Raw genomic sequence first — 16838 nt, 5'->3', positions numbered from 1 at the left:
TATTTGGAAATAGGGTCTTTGCAGATGTAATCAGTTAAGGATTGTGAGATGAAACCATTGAATTCAGAGTGGGCCCTAAATGACTAGTGTCCTTATAAGAGGAGAGGTCAGAGAGACACACAGAGGCGGCCATGTGAAGACGGAGGCAGACTGGAATAATGCATCTACAAGTGAAGGAATGCTAAGGATTGCTGGCATTACCAAGAACTAGGAGAGAGGGAAACCATGGGCCCTCACAGCCTACAAAAGGAACCACCTGGCAACACCTCAATTTCAGACTTCTGGACCTTTGAGAAAATAAATTTCTGTTGTTTTAAGCCACCAATTTGTGGTAATTTGTTACGGCAGCCCTAGGAAACTAATATACTACCTTCTGTAGCCACATCTTGGAAGTGGCACTCCATCATTTTTGCCATATTGGTTAGAAGCAAGCCATTAGGTCCAGCCCAAAGGTGTGAAGACCAGGAGGCAGGGATCATTGGGAGCCATTTTAGAAACTATCTACCACAATATACCATAGTCTGAGTATAATACCACAATCTATCCATTCTCCTAAGGACATTCAGATTGTTTCTACTTTTTCACAATGACAAAAATCTAGCGTGAAGATTCTTGAACATGTCTTCTTGTGCACATTTACAAATTTTCCTAGGATCCAGGAGTAAAATTGCTGAATTGAAAACTTTAGTACTTATTTCCAAATTGCTCTTTACTGTGACTGTACTAATCTTACATTCCTACCATTGATGTTTAAAAGTTCACCTTTTCTCATACCCTCAACAACACTTGGTATTGCCAGATTTTAAAAACTTGTTAATCTGAAGGGTGTAAAATATCTTGTTGTTTCCCCCTTTTCTTTTGACTTACACACATTCTTTATATATTCTGGATACTAATTTCTTATTTCTATAGGTCATCTCTAAATATGTGGCATGTTTTTTAGCATGGTTTATATATTTTGTCATGAGGAATTTTTAACTTTTGTAGATAATTTCTTTTATGCTTTCTAAAGCTTTTGGTATCATTTTAAGAATATTTTCCCCCATTCCAATGTCAAAAATATTTTTTTCACATATGGATCTTTAATCTAGAATTGATTTTGCATATTCTGTGAGCTTATATTTGTACTTATTTCTGTCGTATTTTCTGGGTTTCTTTTTGTGTGTGTGTGTGTGAGGAAGACCAGCCCTGAGCTAACATCCAGTGCCAATCCTCCTCTTTTTTGCTGAAGAAGACTGGCCCTGGGCTAACATCCAGTGCCAATCCTCCTCTTTTTTGCTGAGGAAGACTGGCCCTGGGCTAACATCCATGCCCATCTTCCTCTACTTTATATGGGACGCTGCCACAGCATGGCTTAATAAGTGGTGCGTTGGTGCGTGCCTGGGATCCAAACCCACAAACCCTGGGCCGCTGCAGCAGAGCTTGTGCATTTAACCACTTGCACCACCAGGCCGGCCCGTCATATTTTCCAATTCATACTTTATTTTTCCATTTGTCTTATTGGTTGCGTTTGTCACTTTATCCCCTTAGTGATTTTAAATTTCACATTTTTATTCTTTTGACAAGTTCCCTTTTCAGTAATCATATTGAAAGTCTAATCTATAATAAATCTCTTTTGTCCTCCTGAATAGCGTATCCTATTTTATGTACCTGCTCCCCCTACTCCTGATTATATGTCACTGTTGTTTTTTCCCACTCAATATACTTAGTTTTACCCAGATGTTTACTAATCTGTTTACCACTGCTTTCTGTAACCTACCTCTTCTTTCTGGACTCGTTTTATAGACGTGCATCTTTCAGTAGTTCTTTCCACAGCGGTCTGTTTACAATTAACTAACTGTGTGTGTTTATGTCTAGGATTACCTTCACCTTCACTCCTGAGTCATAGTTTAATTAGGTCTAATTCTAGGTTGACAATTTCCTTCAGTCTCTGGAAAACATTGCTGCACTGTCGTCTGGTTGTTGCAGATGAGGCGTCTGACGGCAGCCAACTAGTGCCTCTGTACGTGAGCTGCTTTTCCTCACAGCTTTAGGCTCTTCTCTTTGAGCTCAATTCTCTCCAGTTTCACTGTGTTGTGGGGACTTATTCACCGTTTGGGATTCAGTGTGCCTTTTAACTCTGAGGACTTGTGTCTGTCAGATCTTGAAGGACTCGCACGCTTCTTTGGATAGTGCCTCTGCCCATTCATTCTCTCTTCTGCATCTCCTAATTTAGACACATTTTGAAGCATTTCATTCTACCCTCAATATTTTAACTTTGTTTCATATTTTCCATTTTTAATATCTCTGTGTTATGTGCTGAGTGATTCCTTAAGTCTTCCAATTTACTAATTCTCTCTTTAGTAACGTCTGGTCTTCTGTTAAACCTGTACAGAAGTTTTCTGTTAGTTTCAATGACTATATTCTTCATATCTAGAATATCTTTTTGGTTCTTTTTCAAATCTACCTATTCTTTTTTAAACTATCTTGGTTTACCTTATGATTTCTATTGCTTCTTTTATCTCTTCAAGCATGTTAAACACACTCACCTTAAAGTCTCTCAGATTATTCCTAGTTCTTGGTAGCACAAATTCCAAACATTGCATGCCGTGCTGTCTCTACCTCATGATGGTTGAGTTCCTTGTAGGGGTCATTTTCTTTTCTTTCCTGGCACCTGGAAGTGGGAAGAGGGCTTTCCCCCTACCTCAGTCCACAATTATCAACTTAAGTCAAATATCTTCCAGGAAAAAGGGGCCGTTGTTTCCTTAGACAAAGAGACCCCTGAGGAGCTGGCCCTGGCAGACCTCCAGAGTTCCCGATCTCTCTGAATGGGTACCCAGTGGTGAAGTAAAGGTAGTTCTGAGGATTTTTCAACATACTCCATCTGGCCCTTTGTGACTTTGAAAAAGTCATTTAACTATTAACCTTTTCTACAAAATAAAGGTATCTTCTTTATTCAGAGGGAGAAAAAGATGAAATATTTTAAGTATTATAAAACTCCAAAGAAAAGGCAACACATGATTTCTTAAAAACAAATAGTTTAATTTCATTTTTATTTGGAAAAAAAAATACAAGTTTAAAATGAAATGACAAGCACTTTGACATGTCATCATTTTTTATGGTACTACACTTAATCAAAATGTGAAGACATGGAACCTTGTAAATTTCTGGAATCAAAGATTCCCACTGCAGATGAAAACAGATTGGTTATAAAATGTCAATTCACTAAATATTCCGTTTTCACTCTGTTTTTATAGGGAATATTTTATAGAAACACTATAAAATAAGGTAGACTTTTGGAAATTCAGTTATAAAAATTTAGGAAAAAAGTGTTAACTCCAAATTTCTTTTACTCTGGGGAGGCACCTGCGAGGCCCATCAGATGACTGGAGGGCTCAGAGCTCTGGTTTCTACACAGAAGGAGCTCGTCTCCTTGAGCTCTCTAGAGTCAGACCCACCCACAAAACAGCTTTTCCCAATTAGCGTCAATCAGAAAAGTTTAACATACACAAATATTTCTGTAGTGCAGTAAAAATGTCTCATTTATATTTTTAATTTGCATTATGAAAATAAGTCTGTACACCAAGTGATACATATGTAATGCATATGAATCATGTAAATTTGGTCATGGCATTTAGAGTTGGCTTTGGCTTTGAAGTATTTTTAAATTCATAGAAAATATTGAACTTCTAATAAAATAAATAAAACATTTTAATAATTGACATTAATAATCAACTTCAAAATTTCTTTGTATTTTTCATTTGCTACTCAATCTTAAAAGAGAAGTCACTTTCAGTAGTGTTCCAGAGCAAGTGATTGCACCTTCTATGATGTGGAAAAAGTTGCTAAAGATCCGATTGCCATTAGCTGTTCTTAAGTGCTGAAAATAATTGAGAGAAATTGTTTGCAACAAGACATTCTCTGTCACTGGCAGGAAATACGTCAATGTCCTTTGCAGGGGCACTCCCACACTTGTGTTTTAACAAAAGTTAATACAAACCATGGTTCTTAGGTGACCTGAGGAGCCCCTGCAGCAGGCCCAGGTACAGTGGACTAGGTCTCACTTTATGGCAATGGCATCAGATGGTGGCTACAGAAGGTTACCAAGGTCCCCGTGTGCTTTCACAGGCTGTGCAGACCTGGGGACTGTTCTGCCTAATACTGAAAGGACCAAGGGACTCTGGCTGCCCTCAGGAATTCAAATGACCGAGGGACAAAGCTTCAGGGCCCCAGGGGGTGTCACGAACTATTCAGGAGGTGGTCGGAGGCTCCGCAGCTTCATTTCGTCGAGTCGTTTCCAGTATTTAAAGTTGTTGTCAAGATGCTGCATTAACTCAGGCAGGTCTACAAAGGCTGGAGAAAAAGATGGGAATGTGATATCCTCTCACAGCCTCAGTTTAGAATTTTAGGCTTTCTAAGGAGACAGTATTTTAGGGAAGGGGGACGGGCAGGAGTAGACATTTGCATACTGCTAAACAGACACAAGCAAACACACAGCAGCTCGAATGAACCGGGTTTACTGAAATGAAGTCCAGCAGCTCCTCTATGACCACCTGTTGAGCTGACAATCCTGGTAAATAAAACAGACAGGAGCTAATCTGCTTAATTACCAGTTAATCAGCACCTTGGGCCTGGGAACCATGTCAGGAACAAAGTGTAGTGAGCCTCCAACCTTATGGCAGTGCCAGGAGCCAGGCCCTGACTGGCTCTGCTCTGTGTCCCCCCCACAGACTGCCACATGCTTCACTTACACCGTCTCCTCCCACCAGCATCGCAGCCTTGAGGGCGTGGGCGGGGAGCAAGCCAGTTGACACATGAAGAAAATGGGGCATGGAGGGGCCACGTGTCTGATCTCAGTTCCAGAAGCAGTGAGCTCGAGAGTCTGCAGTCTGGCCCCAAAGCCTCCACTGGCTCAGTCCTATTTCCCGACCACAAAGCCCCTCCCCAGCCCTCCCCACTCTGCTCCCTATGAGATGGCCGGGGGGGGGGGGTAAGGTGGGCAGCGGGTGTTGGTCTCCTGCCGACCAGATCTGGTGTTTATCTGCCCTGCAGCCCTTCTCCCAAGTGCAGCCCCCAGGGCAGGCAGAGCAGATGCCTGGGGAGCATTAGTGAGGCCTCTTCTCTGAGAATCCTCTACTTTCTCGAGCCAGGCTCCTCTGTGCACACTGAAGGGTAAACGAGAGCGATGTGCATTAGTCAGAGACCAGCCCACTCTCGGGTCTGCTATGGAGGGAGGCCCAGGAGAAGCTGGGAGAGCAGATGGCAGAAGGTCTCCCACAGGAACACTGTGGGGGTTTAGAGTCCACGTTCATGGTTTTGAATCCTAGACTCTTTACTACTAGCTGTGCAGCCCCAAGTTCAGTTCTCTCATCTATGAAACTGGCATAACCGTCTCCCCCTGGGGAGGTGGGCAGCTAGTGAGAAAGTGCACAAAGAGCCCTCAGTGATGGCTCATTTCTTCTCCTCAGTCTTTCTTGAAAGTCTAAGCCCCCAAACATATTCTAGAGTCAAAGACACTATTTGCTACTTAATACGCGGTTCCCCTTATTTAGGGAAATATGCTCTAAGAGTTCTTACCGTCCCAAGCATCAAACATGTCTGTGATGAAGTAGTCAATGAAAGAGATTTGGGATTTGGGGATGCTGCAGGTATTTCTGTCAAAAACTGGCATCACCACAGGTAAGTCCTGCTGCTTCTCTTCATCAGTCTGCAACGCAGAAAATGCCAGAATGACGACTCCAGTATCTGGCTCCACTCCACCTAGGAGCAACCCCCCCCAATGGAGCCTCTCCTGGCAGCCCAAGGAGTTTGTGGTTGAGAAGCTGATCAGAGCACTAGCCAGCAAAACTGGATCTGCCACCAGGTACCAAGCTGTTCCCAGAGTGGGGACTGCTCTGTGCCAGGAGGGCCTGACACTCCAACCCAACCCAACCAACATTTTCAACACCTGGAAGCCTCCCTCAGGAAGATTCCAAACGGTATCTGTAGTGCACGCACACACGAGTTAGCCACCACTCTGCTGCTCCTGCCATAGCTCAGCCATCCTCCTACCCAGCAAGTGTCAAGGGCCTGACACCAGGGTTGCAGTGGTGAGTGAGAAACAGCCCCTTCACAGAGAAGGTCTGGTGGCTGCTTCTCATCTTGGGCCACATTATTTTACTTGAAAAGGTTCTGAACACCCTTGAGACCCCTGAGGTAAAAAAAAAAGCTCTGAGATGAAGAGTTTTTATGTACTTTAGTCAAACTCTTCTAGAACATCTTTAGGATTCCAGCGAGAACAGCAAAAAACTGGAAATATAATTAAGATCCTAGGGGAAAGGGTAAGTTTATCTCGAAAGATATAATGAAGCTTCTTGGTCTTTTCTTCATAAGGTCTCACTTTCACCAAAGGGTCCTAAAGAAAAGGGTGAGAGGATGCCCCCAGGGTGGCAATGAAGCAGAGCGGTTTCCTGGAACGAGATGGGAACTCGGGGGGTCTGAGGGTGCAACGAGAATCACTGAGAGTTTCCTGCTGGAGCCAGGGAGCCAGTGCTGAGAGTTAAGGTCAGTCTCATGAGGGGCAGGATGATAAGGGGTGACTGAGTGCAGAATCAAGGAATGTGGGAATGGGCTGGGTGGGCAGCTCAAAATGAAATGTGGGCATTTCAGACAGGACCCTAAAATATTTGGGGCCAGGTAAGGGGCTGATGGCTGAAGGAGCTGCTGTCCTGGACACCAGCCTTTTCCCCCTCATGCACAGCTAGAAGGGTTGGAACCATCACTCTGGGGGGATCCCTCTGTTTGGAAGGCATGGCTGTCCTCAGGGGCACCTGGATCGTTTATTCCCGACTGTCAGGGCAGCCTGTGAGAGCCCGAGGTATAGGCTGCCCCTGCTGGGCAGAAAGAACTTTTTGACCCAACATGGCCTTCTCTGGAGGGCCTGTCAGTGGGAGCATGTGAAGGTTCTCGGTGAGGCCCATGTAGAGCAAGGGCTAAGGACAAAAGGTATGCAGTGGTCTCTGCCATCTGCCAGAAGCCCAGCTTTGATGGCCGAGCTCTGTGGGCCATTTGGGGCTGTGGATGTGCTGTTCAGAGAGTGAAGGACATGTCTTATGAGTGGCCAACAGTGGGACAAGAATTCAGATGTTCAGCCGAATCAAAAGAAACATACTCTTGGGGCTGGAAGCCTGTCCCCTCCTAACTCTTACCCCTGGAACTGTTCCCAGGGGGCAAACTAGGGGCCCACCTAGTACTGTTCTTGACAACTGGCCAGGAGCTACTTCCTCTGTTCCATTCCACTTCTATCCTGTTGTCTTTGCTGAGGCCTGGCAGTCACCAGCAGGGCTGCAGGGACTGGTTAGCAGTTACGGCCACCCTGCCCCGCAAAGAGGTGGATCCAAGGCCCAAGTCACTTGGCCCCACAGCTAAAGGCAGGTGACTTCCCCTGGAATTGACAGTGACTCACAACGGCTCTCAACATGGGACCTCCACCTGAGAGCAGCAGATGACCTTTGGGGGTTTTCCTAGGATGAGACTGGACGTAGCACAGTGCTGCTAAGAGGCACTTATGCTAGGTGAGTGCTAATGGCGCTGGGGACAGGTGCCAGGAAAGAGGCCTGTGCTCCCTGTTTTCAGATGGACTGTGCTAGACTGTGGGGACGGGCAGAAGCCAGCTGCTCCAGGACACACATGCTTGGCCAGGACTGCTCAGGCCAGGGCAGAGACTATTCCCACCTGTTGCTGGGCCAGGAGAAGACTCCAGCAGGTGTAGAAGATAGGATCAGGGTGCTTTGGTAGGAGGAGGAGAAGAAGGGAACATTGACAGTCTCAGCCTCTGCCGGCTGGTGAAGCCTCTGCTGTCAGGCCACAAGCTGGCAAGCCCTCCCCGAGTGCTGTCTCAGAAAGCGCAGGGTCAGCTCCACAGAAGTCTCTGCCATGACGTGCACTGGAAGCGCGCCTCAGGTTCACAGCCCACTGGCCTGTCTAGCTCAGACAGCGGTGCCTCAGGGTGAGTGTTCTCCTGCCATTCCCTCCCTGGTCACGCTCTAGACCAGCTGTCTTGGGGCAGCCATGGCAGAAGGTCAGTCAGCTCAGCTGTTCATGGCTCCGGAGGCTTTTCTGTCTGTGCTGCAATCCAGGCCTGCCCTCCCCATCCACACAGAAGCAGCTGACTTGTTGAAGGTCAGTGAAGACCCTCATGCTCACATTTCTTCTCTTTCGCCCAATGTGACAGGTGCATGGAGCATACAAGGCCCTTCTTCTCTCCTGGAGACTACTGTTTGCCAATGAGATCATCTGTGGCCATTGTTCCCATCTAGGTCACCTATGAGAGCTCTACACCTGCAGATGCTTCCTTTCTGGGACCCAATCCATGGGGCAGGGTCTACAAGTTTCACATTCCACCACTGCCCAAAAGTACAATAGGACAGACTGTCCAACACCTCAAAGAAAGCCAGATGTGTGGTACTCAAGCCCTACCCCCCAATTCAGTTGAGCTGCCCCCCTAAAGAGAGAAACCAGAGATGCCATTTCACCTGGTCTCCAGGCTTGGGTACTCTTGGTACCCAAACTACTCAAGAGAGTGTGGCTGTGAGGAGTGGACTTTTAATAGGCAGGTTCCACCTAACCCCAGTGAATACACGAAGAAACTGTGATTTAATAGCTTTAACATTCAAGTCCAAACATCAACGTGACATCAGCAAAATGGCGGATTAGGATGCCCCTAGTCCTCCTTCCCCCATGGAAACATCAAAAACCAACAGACTGGCTAAAATAACCTTATAAGAACTCTGGAAAACAGTCAAAGGTCTACAGCAACCAAGTGAATGCCCAATCTCATTCACAAAAGCCACATTCAAAATGGCAGGAAATGTCAAAATGGTAGGAAATGCATTTTTTACTCGTGTTTGCCTCACCCCTTCCCTGGCACAGTCTTGGTCTGCAGGAAGCAGCAGCCCAGTTCCCAAATGCTTCCCTCAGACTGGAGGGAGTAGAGCTGACCTTATTTACAGCATTCTAACCTATCTGGGGGCTGCCTGAAGGACTGGTCTCTGTTTTACCTAACTTGGCTCTCAGGTGGAAAAGCAATGGCTACTGTTTGGGAAAGCTACATGGGGATGACAGAGATGCAGGTGCCTGGAGCAAGATATTATGGGTGGAGACATATAGTACACAATCTAAGGCCCCAAGGAGAAGCTGGGAGAAGACTCTCCGAGGAATTAAGACACTCAAAAGCAGCTGTATATATATAGTGGAATTGAGAAGGCCACACACAGGCCCAGGCACAACATGCTCAGAAAAGACCTGAGGAGACCTTAAGCTTTCACACTTGGCTAATCCCAAGGCCCAGAGCATGCTCAGCTAATTAGTAAAGGACTTTTCTGGCACAGAGCCAAACTAGGAGAGGTGGCTATTTTTTCTAATGTCCAATTTTCAACGAAAGAAAATCACAAGGCCAAAGAAACAGGAAAACATAGCCCATTCAAAAGAAGAAAATAAATGGGCAGAAACCCTCCCTGAAGATTGGACTTATTAGACAAAGACTTTAAAACAACTGTCTTAAACATGCTCAAAGAGCTAAAGGAAATCAGGAAAATGATACATGAACAACATGAAAATATCAACAAAGTGACAGAAATTATAAAAAGGAGACATAGAAATTCTAGAGCTGAAAAATACAGGAAATGAATTGAAAAATTCACTAGAGGGATTCAACAGCAGATTTCAGCAGGCAGAGGAAAGAATCAACAAATTTGAAGATGGGACATTTGAAATGATCAAGTCTGAGGAGGAGAAAGAAAAAAGAATGAAGAAAAGCGACAAGAGCCTAAGGAACTTAAGGGCAACATCAAACACACCAATATATGCATTATCAGAGTCCAGAAGTGAGAAAGGAGCAGAGATTATTTGAAGAAATAATAGCCAAAAACTGCCATGACTTGCAGACATGCATCTACAAATCCAAGAAGCTAAACAACTCCAAGTGAGATAAACTCCCAAAAAACCGTACTGAGACACATTATGACCAAAGAGTCCAAAGCCAAAGACAAAGAGAGAATCTTGAAAGCAGTAAGAGAAAGGGGACTCATCACATACAAGAGAGTCTCAACAAAATGATCAGCTGATTTCTCAGCAGAAACCTTGGAGGCCAGCAGGCAGTGGGATAATTACATAAAGTGCTAAAAGAAAAAAACCTGTCAACTGAGAATTCTCTATGTGGCAAAGCTGCCCTTCAAAATGGAGCAATGAAGACATTCCTAGATAAACAAAAGCTGAGAGAGTTCATTACCACCAGATATGGCCTACAAGAAATGCTAAAGGGAGTCCTTCAGGTTGAAAGGAAAGAAAGCTAGACAGTGACTCAAAGTCACATGATGATATAAAGATTGCCAGTAAAGGAAACACATAGGCAAATATAAAAAGCAGTATTATTATAATTTTGGTTTGTAATTCCACTTTTTATTTTCTACAGGATTTAAAAGACAATGGGGCTGGCCCAGTGGCGCAAGTGGTTAAGCGCGCGCGCTCTGCTGCGGGGGCTTGGGGTTTGGCAGTTTGGATCCCGGATGTGCACTGATGCACCGCTTGGCAAGCCATGCTGTGGTGGCGTCCCATATAAAGTGGAGGAAGATGGGCATGGATGTTAGCCCAGGGCCAGTCTTCCTCGGCAAAAAGAGGATGATTGGCAGATGTTAGCTCAGGGCTGATCTTCCTCACACACACACACACAAAAAAGACAAATGCATAAAAATCAGATCTCTGTTAATGGGTACACAGTATATAAATATATCATTTGTTACATCAACAACAAAGTGGGATGGAGAGACAGCTGTATAAGAGTTTGTGTATATGACTGAAGTTGGTATCAATTTAAAGTAAATTGTTATAACTTTAGGATGTTATATGTAATCCCTATGGTAACCACAAAGAAAGTATCTATAGAATATTAGCAAAAGGAAATGAGAAGGAGATCAACCATGTCACTACAAAAAGTCAAATAAACACAAAAGAGGCAGTAATGGAGGAAATGAGACAAAAAGCTATAAAACATACAGAAAATAAATAAAATGTTAAAAGCAAGTCCTTCCCTATCAGTAAATTTGTAAATGCATTAAACTCCTCAAGCAAAGACATAGCTGGCAGAATGGATAAAAACATGATCTAACTATATTCTGTCTACAAAAGATTCATTTTAGATCTCAGGACACAAAAAAGTTGCAAGTGAAAGGATGGAAAAAGATATTCCATAAATAACCAAAGGAGAGCTGAGGTGGCTATGCTAATATTACACAAAATAGACTTTAAGTCAAAAATTGTTACAAGAGACAAAGAAGGACATTATTTATTGTTAAATGGGTCAGTTCACCAAGAAGAAATAACAATTACAGGCACACCTTGTTTTATTGCACATTGCCTTATTGTACTTTGCAGATACTGCGTTTTTTACAAGATCCTCCACCAACAAAAGGATTAGAACTCGCTGACAGCTCAGATGATGATTAGCATTTTTTAAGCATTGAGGTATTTTTTAATTAAAGTATGCACATTGTTTTTTTAGATATAACGCTATAGCACACTTAATAGACTGCAGTATAGTGTAAACATAACTTTTATATGCACTGGGAAACCAAAAAATTAGTGTAACTTGCTTTATTGTGGTGGTCTGGAACTGAACCCACAGTATCTCCGAGGTATGCCTTATTAGCATATATGCATCAAACATCAGAGTTCCGAAATATATGAAGAAAACATTGACAAAATTGAAGGGAGAAACAGACACTTCTACAATAATAGTTGGACACTTTAATACCACACTTTCAATAATGGATAGAACAGCCAGTTCAATGAGGAATAGAGGACTTGAACCAACTGGACCTAACAGACATATACAGAACATTCACCCCACAACAGTTAGAATACATATTTTTCTCAAGTGCAAATGGAACATTCTCCAGGACAGGATATATGTTAGGCTACAAAACAAGTCTAAATAAATTTTAAAAGACAGAAATCATACAAAATATCTTTTCCCATCACAATGGAATGAAACTGGAAACCAATAACAGAAAGTAAACTGGAAAATTCACAAGTATGTGGAAATTAAACAGTACACCCTTAAACAACCAAGGAGCCAAAGAAGAAATCACAATGAAAATTGTAAAATACCTTAAGACAAATGAAAATACAACATACAGAAAGATATGTGATAGAGTAAAAGTAGTGCTAAGAGGGAAATTTATAGCTATAAATGCCTACATTAAAAAGGAAGAAAGCTCTTTAATTGACAACATAACTTTACACCTTAAGAAACCAGAAAAAGAACTAATTAAACCTAAAGCTAGCAGAAGGAGGGAAATAATAGGCTAGAGCAGAGATAAGTAAAATAGAGAAGAGAAAAAGAAATAGAGAAAATCAACAAAACCAAAGTTTGCTTCTTTGAAAAGATCAACAAAACTGAAAAATATTTCGCTAGATTGACCAAGAAAAAAGAAAGACAACTCAAATAACTAAAATCATAAATGAAAGTGTGGACATTACTGCTGATTTTACAGAAATAAAAGAATTGTAAGGGAATATCATGAACAACTGTGCACCAACTGAACAAATTCCTAGAAACATACAACTACTAAGACTGAATCATAAAGAAACAGAGAAGCTGAACAGACCTATAACTAGTAAGGATATTCAATTAGTAATTAAAAAAAACCTCCCAACAAAGAAAAGCCTAGGACCAGATGGCTTCACTGGTGAAGTCTACCAAATTCTGAAACAGAATTAACACCAAACTTTCTCAGACTCTTCCAAAAAATTGAAGAGAAGGGAACACTTCCTAACAATCTGAGGCCAGCGTCACCCTGATACCAAGGCCTGACAAAGACACTGCAAGAAAAGAATAGACTGATATCCCTTATGAATACCTATGCAAAACAAAAATCCTCAATAAAATACTAGCAAACAGAATTCAGCAGCATCTTAAAGGATCAAAAACCATGACCAAGTGGGATTTAGTCCTGCAATGCAAGGATGGTGCAGCATTTGAAATCAATTGATGTAAAACACCACATTAAAAGAACGATGGCAAAAAACACACAATCATCTAAAATTGCAAATTTTGCTATGTATATTTTACCATAATAAAAGACAAAAACACACAAACCAACAAAACCCGGCTAAACTGCTTCCCCAAGTGGTTGTAGCATTTTACACACCTATCACTGATGAATGAATTCCAGTTGCTCCACATCTTCATGAACATTTGGTGGTGTCACTCTGTTAAATTTTTAGCCATCCTAGTGGGTGTGTAGTGGTATTTCACTGTGGTTTTAATTTCCCTGATGACTAATGATGTTCAGCACTTTTTCATATGCTTATTGGCCACTCATATATCTTCTTTTGTGAAGTGTCTGTTAAAATATTTGGCCATTTTTAATTAGGTGTTTTTATTATACAGCTATAGTTCCTTATATATCCTGAATACAGTCCTTGTCATATATGATTTGTGGATATTTTCTTCCAGTGAGGCTTGCCTATTAATTTTCTTGGCTGTTTAGATGAGAGTAATTTCTGAATTTTGATTAAGTCTCATTTATCAAATTTTCTTTCTTTTTTTTTTTTTTGTGAGGAAGATCAGCCCTGAGCTAACATCCATGCCAATCCTCCTCTTTCTGATGAGAAAGACTGGTCCTGGGCTAACATCTATGCCCATCTTCCTCCACTTTATATGGGATGCCGCCACAGCATGGCCTGATAAGCGGTGCACCAGTGCATACACGGGATCCGAACCTGGGCCACCAGCAGCAGAACGTGCGCACTTAACCACTACGCCATGGGGCCGGCCCCAAATTTTCTTTTTTATGGTTGTTGCTTTCTGTACCTAAGAAATATCTGTCTACTTCCAAGTAACTGAGGATATTCTCCTATGTTTTTCTCTAAAAGCTTTACGGCTTTAGGTTTTGTATTTAGGTCTACGATCCATTGTGAAGTGATATCTCTCTATGATATGAGGTAGGAGTTGTGGTTCATTTTTTGTTTGATAGAAATATCCAACTATTCCAACACTACCTGCTGAAAAAATTTTCCTTTCTGCACTGATTGTATAAACATGGTCTATATATGGGATTTCTATTCTGTTCCATCATATATTTGTTATCTTTATGCCAGTACCACACTGGCTTGATTACTGTTTAAATTCTGAAGCCAAACAGTGTAAATCTTCCAACTTTTTCTTATTCAAGTTTGCTTTGCTTATTCAAGTCCTTCATATTTCCATATAAATTTTAGAATCAGTTTGTCAATTTTTACAAAAAAATCCTGCTGGGATTTTGATTGAGATTGCACTGAATCTATACATCAACTTGGAGAGAACTGTACCTTAACAACATTGAGCCGTCCTATCTGTGGACATGGTATACCTCTCCATTGAGTCAAGTGTTCTTTAATTTCTAAGCAATGTTTTGTGGTAAAGGACTAACTTTCTTTTGTTAAATTTATTCCTAATTTTTGTTTTTTACTGCTATTGTAAATGAGATTGTGTTTTAGTTTCATTTCCCAGTTTTTTGTGGCTAGTACACAAGAGACAACAGACTTGTATAATGAGCTTGTGTCCTATGCTATTACTAAATCATCACTATTATTAATGCTAGTAATTGTCTTGTACACAGTTTTCAATGTAAAAAAAATCATATCATCTGCAAATAGAAACAAATTTATGTCTTACTTTCTGTTCTTTGTACTTATTTTCCCTTGCCTTATTGCAATACCTAGAACTGCCAATACAATGTTGAACAGAAGTGGTAAGAATGGGTACCCTTGCCTTGTTTCCAGTCTTAAGGAGAAAGTATTCAATATTTCAACATTAAATATAATGTTAGCCATAAGTTTTTGCAGATGCCCTTAATAAGGTAAGTTCCTAATTTGCTAAGAGTTTTTATGATGAATGGGTGTTGAATTTTATCAAATGTTTTTTCTACATCTACTAAAATAATCATATGATTTTTCTCATTTATTTAATTAGTATGGTGAATTATAATAATTGGTTTTTCTGATATTAAACCAACCTTGCATTCTTGGGGAAAACTATTTGGTGTTGATATATTATCCTGTTTATATACTATTCAATTAAGTATCTCTGCATCTATATTCATGAGGATAATGGACTGTAAATTTCTCCTGGTATTGTCTTTGTCAGGTTTAGATATCAGAATGATAATGGCTTCATAAAATCAGTTGGAAAGTGTTCCCACTTCCTCTATTTTCTGATACAATTTGTAAGACTGGCATTATTTCTTCCTTAAATGTTTGACAGAATTCCTCAGTGAAACCATTTGGATACAGAATTCTGGGTTGACCGTTTTCTCCTAACAGCACTTTAAAGATGCTGTTCCAGGGTCTTCTGGCCTTCATAGCTTCTGATGTGAAGTTAGAAGACAGGAGCATCGTTGTTCTCTTATAAATAACACGTCATTTTTCTCTGGCTGACTTCAAAAAATTTCTTTATCTTTACCTTGTAGCTGCTTGACTAGGACATGCCTGGGCATGGGTTAGAGTTCACTGGGTTTCTTGAATCTGTATGTATGCCTTTCACTAAATCTGGAAAAATTTTAGCCATCATATTTTCTAATTTTGTTTTTCTGCCCCAGAAGAATTTTTTCTACCCAGAGAGAATATGAAGGGCAGACAAAAGTATAACAACATCTTTAAAGTGCTATTAGGAGAAAACTGTCAACCCAGGATTCTATATCCAGTGGAAATATCCTGCAAGAATAAGGGCAAAAGAAACACATTTTCAGATAAGGGAAAACTAATAAAATTCATTACTAGTAAGCCTATGAAATGTTCTTCAAGGACAGAATTTCATTCAGAACTCTACTTCCTAGTTTTAAGTCCATTACCTCTTATGGTATTATGGTGTTTCTATCTCACTCTCTCTCTTTTACTTAAGGAACTTAAGAGGCTGAATCTTACCTGAGAAAAATATTCTTCTGAGATGCGTGCAGCCCACTCAATGCACTGTTCTAGGGGGCGGCAGGGATTGGACACATCAGCACACTTAATCAGCATTCGTTTGATCAGAGTCCGGTTCTCTGGAGTCCTGAGCATAGTGTTTATGGCTTCTTGATCTTTATCAGTTTCCTGAAACATGAGTGGAATTCAAAGCAATCAAAATGGGTCCCCTGGTACCAAGCCCTGTCTTAATGGTATGGTCCCACTGTAAGCACAACAAGGCACTGTCCAGGATCTACAAGTTAAGGGTCTCACAAAACAGAATGCTGAGGATACTCTGAGCATTGAGCTTGGCCCTTCACTTTACAAAGGGGAAAACCAAGGCCCAGTGAGATTCCAGCAGGACCCTAGGAGTAGAGGGTAGCACTGGGGGTTGGTGTATCTGCCCTTCCCCTTCTTCTTGGCTCTTTCTTCTCTTCTTCTCACTCTAAATATTTCTTACAGTTGCCTTTTCTTTCTATTCTACTATCTCTAATGCTCTCCCTTGATAAGAACTCAAAGACTGGTTTTATCTTTTATTAAATTTACTAAAAAGAGTGTGAACTGAGAAAATAAAAGACTCCTCTGCCCTCACAACAAAGAAAGTCTTGTGGTCCACCAGGCTCCCTGCTTCTCATAACCCAGTCCCCAACCCAGCCTTGTAATAGGTGTGATCATGGGAATTAGTTGTCAGTGTACCAAGACTGTCCGATACAGTGATACTTCCTTAACATTATCTTAACAGTTTATGGTATACAAAGGACTTAACAGTCATTCCCTTTTGATCTGCACTCACAAAAAGATCTTGTGGTAGGTATGAAATGCAGTATTATTTACTATTACATTTTACAGATGAGGACACTGGGACTCAGAAAGGTGAAGAGACTAGTCCAAAGCTA

The 16838-nt window shown here is 41.5% G+C and overlaps 1 protein-coding gene across 6 annotated transcripts in view; it reads right to left on the bottom strand.

Moving 5' to 3' along the window:
* Window positions 1-3013: 3013 nt before the first annotated feature.
* Window positions 3014-16838, bottom strand: part of PDE8A (phosphodiesterase 8A) — a 148670-nt gene continuing 134845 nt past the window's right edge. For 4 of the 6 annotated variants that reach the window (XM_058542529.1, XM_058542533.1, XM_058542534.1 and 1 more), the window contains 3 exons: window positions 15922-16089; window positions 5557-5686; window positions 3014-4332 (listed from right to left, as the gene is read on the bottom strand). In XM_058542529.1, the coding sequence (XP_058398512.1) occupies window positions 4226-4332; window positions 5557-5686; window positions 15922-16089 (405 nt within the window). In that variant the 3' untranslated portion in view covers window positions 3014-4225. Of the gene's footprint in view, window positions 4333-5556; window positions 5687-10384; window positions 10617-13166; window positions 13362-15921; window positions 16090-16838 lie in introns of those variants that run through there. The other 2 variants (XR_009220149.1, XM_058542532.1) reach the window with 2 other exon arrangements.

Source organism: Diceros bicornis, chromosome 5 (genome assembly GCF_020826845.1).
Source record: "Diceros bicornis minor isolate mBicDic1 chromosome 5, mDicBic1.mat.cur, whole genome shotgun sequence".
Classification (NCBI taxonomy): Eukaryota; Metazoa; Chordata; class Mammalia; order Perissodactyla; family Rhinocerotidae; genus Diceros; species Diceros bicornis.
This window is presented reverse-complemented; position numbering and strand designations above follow the sequence as displayed.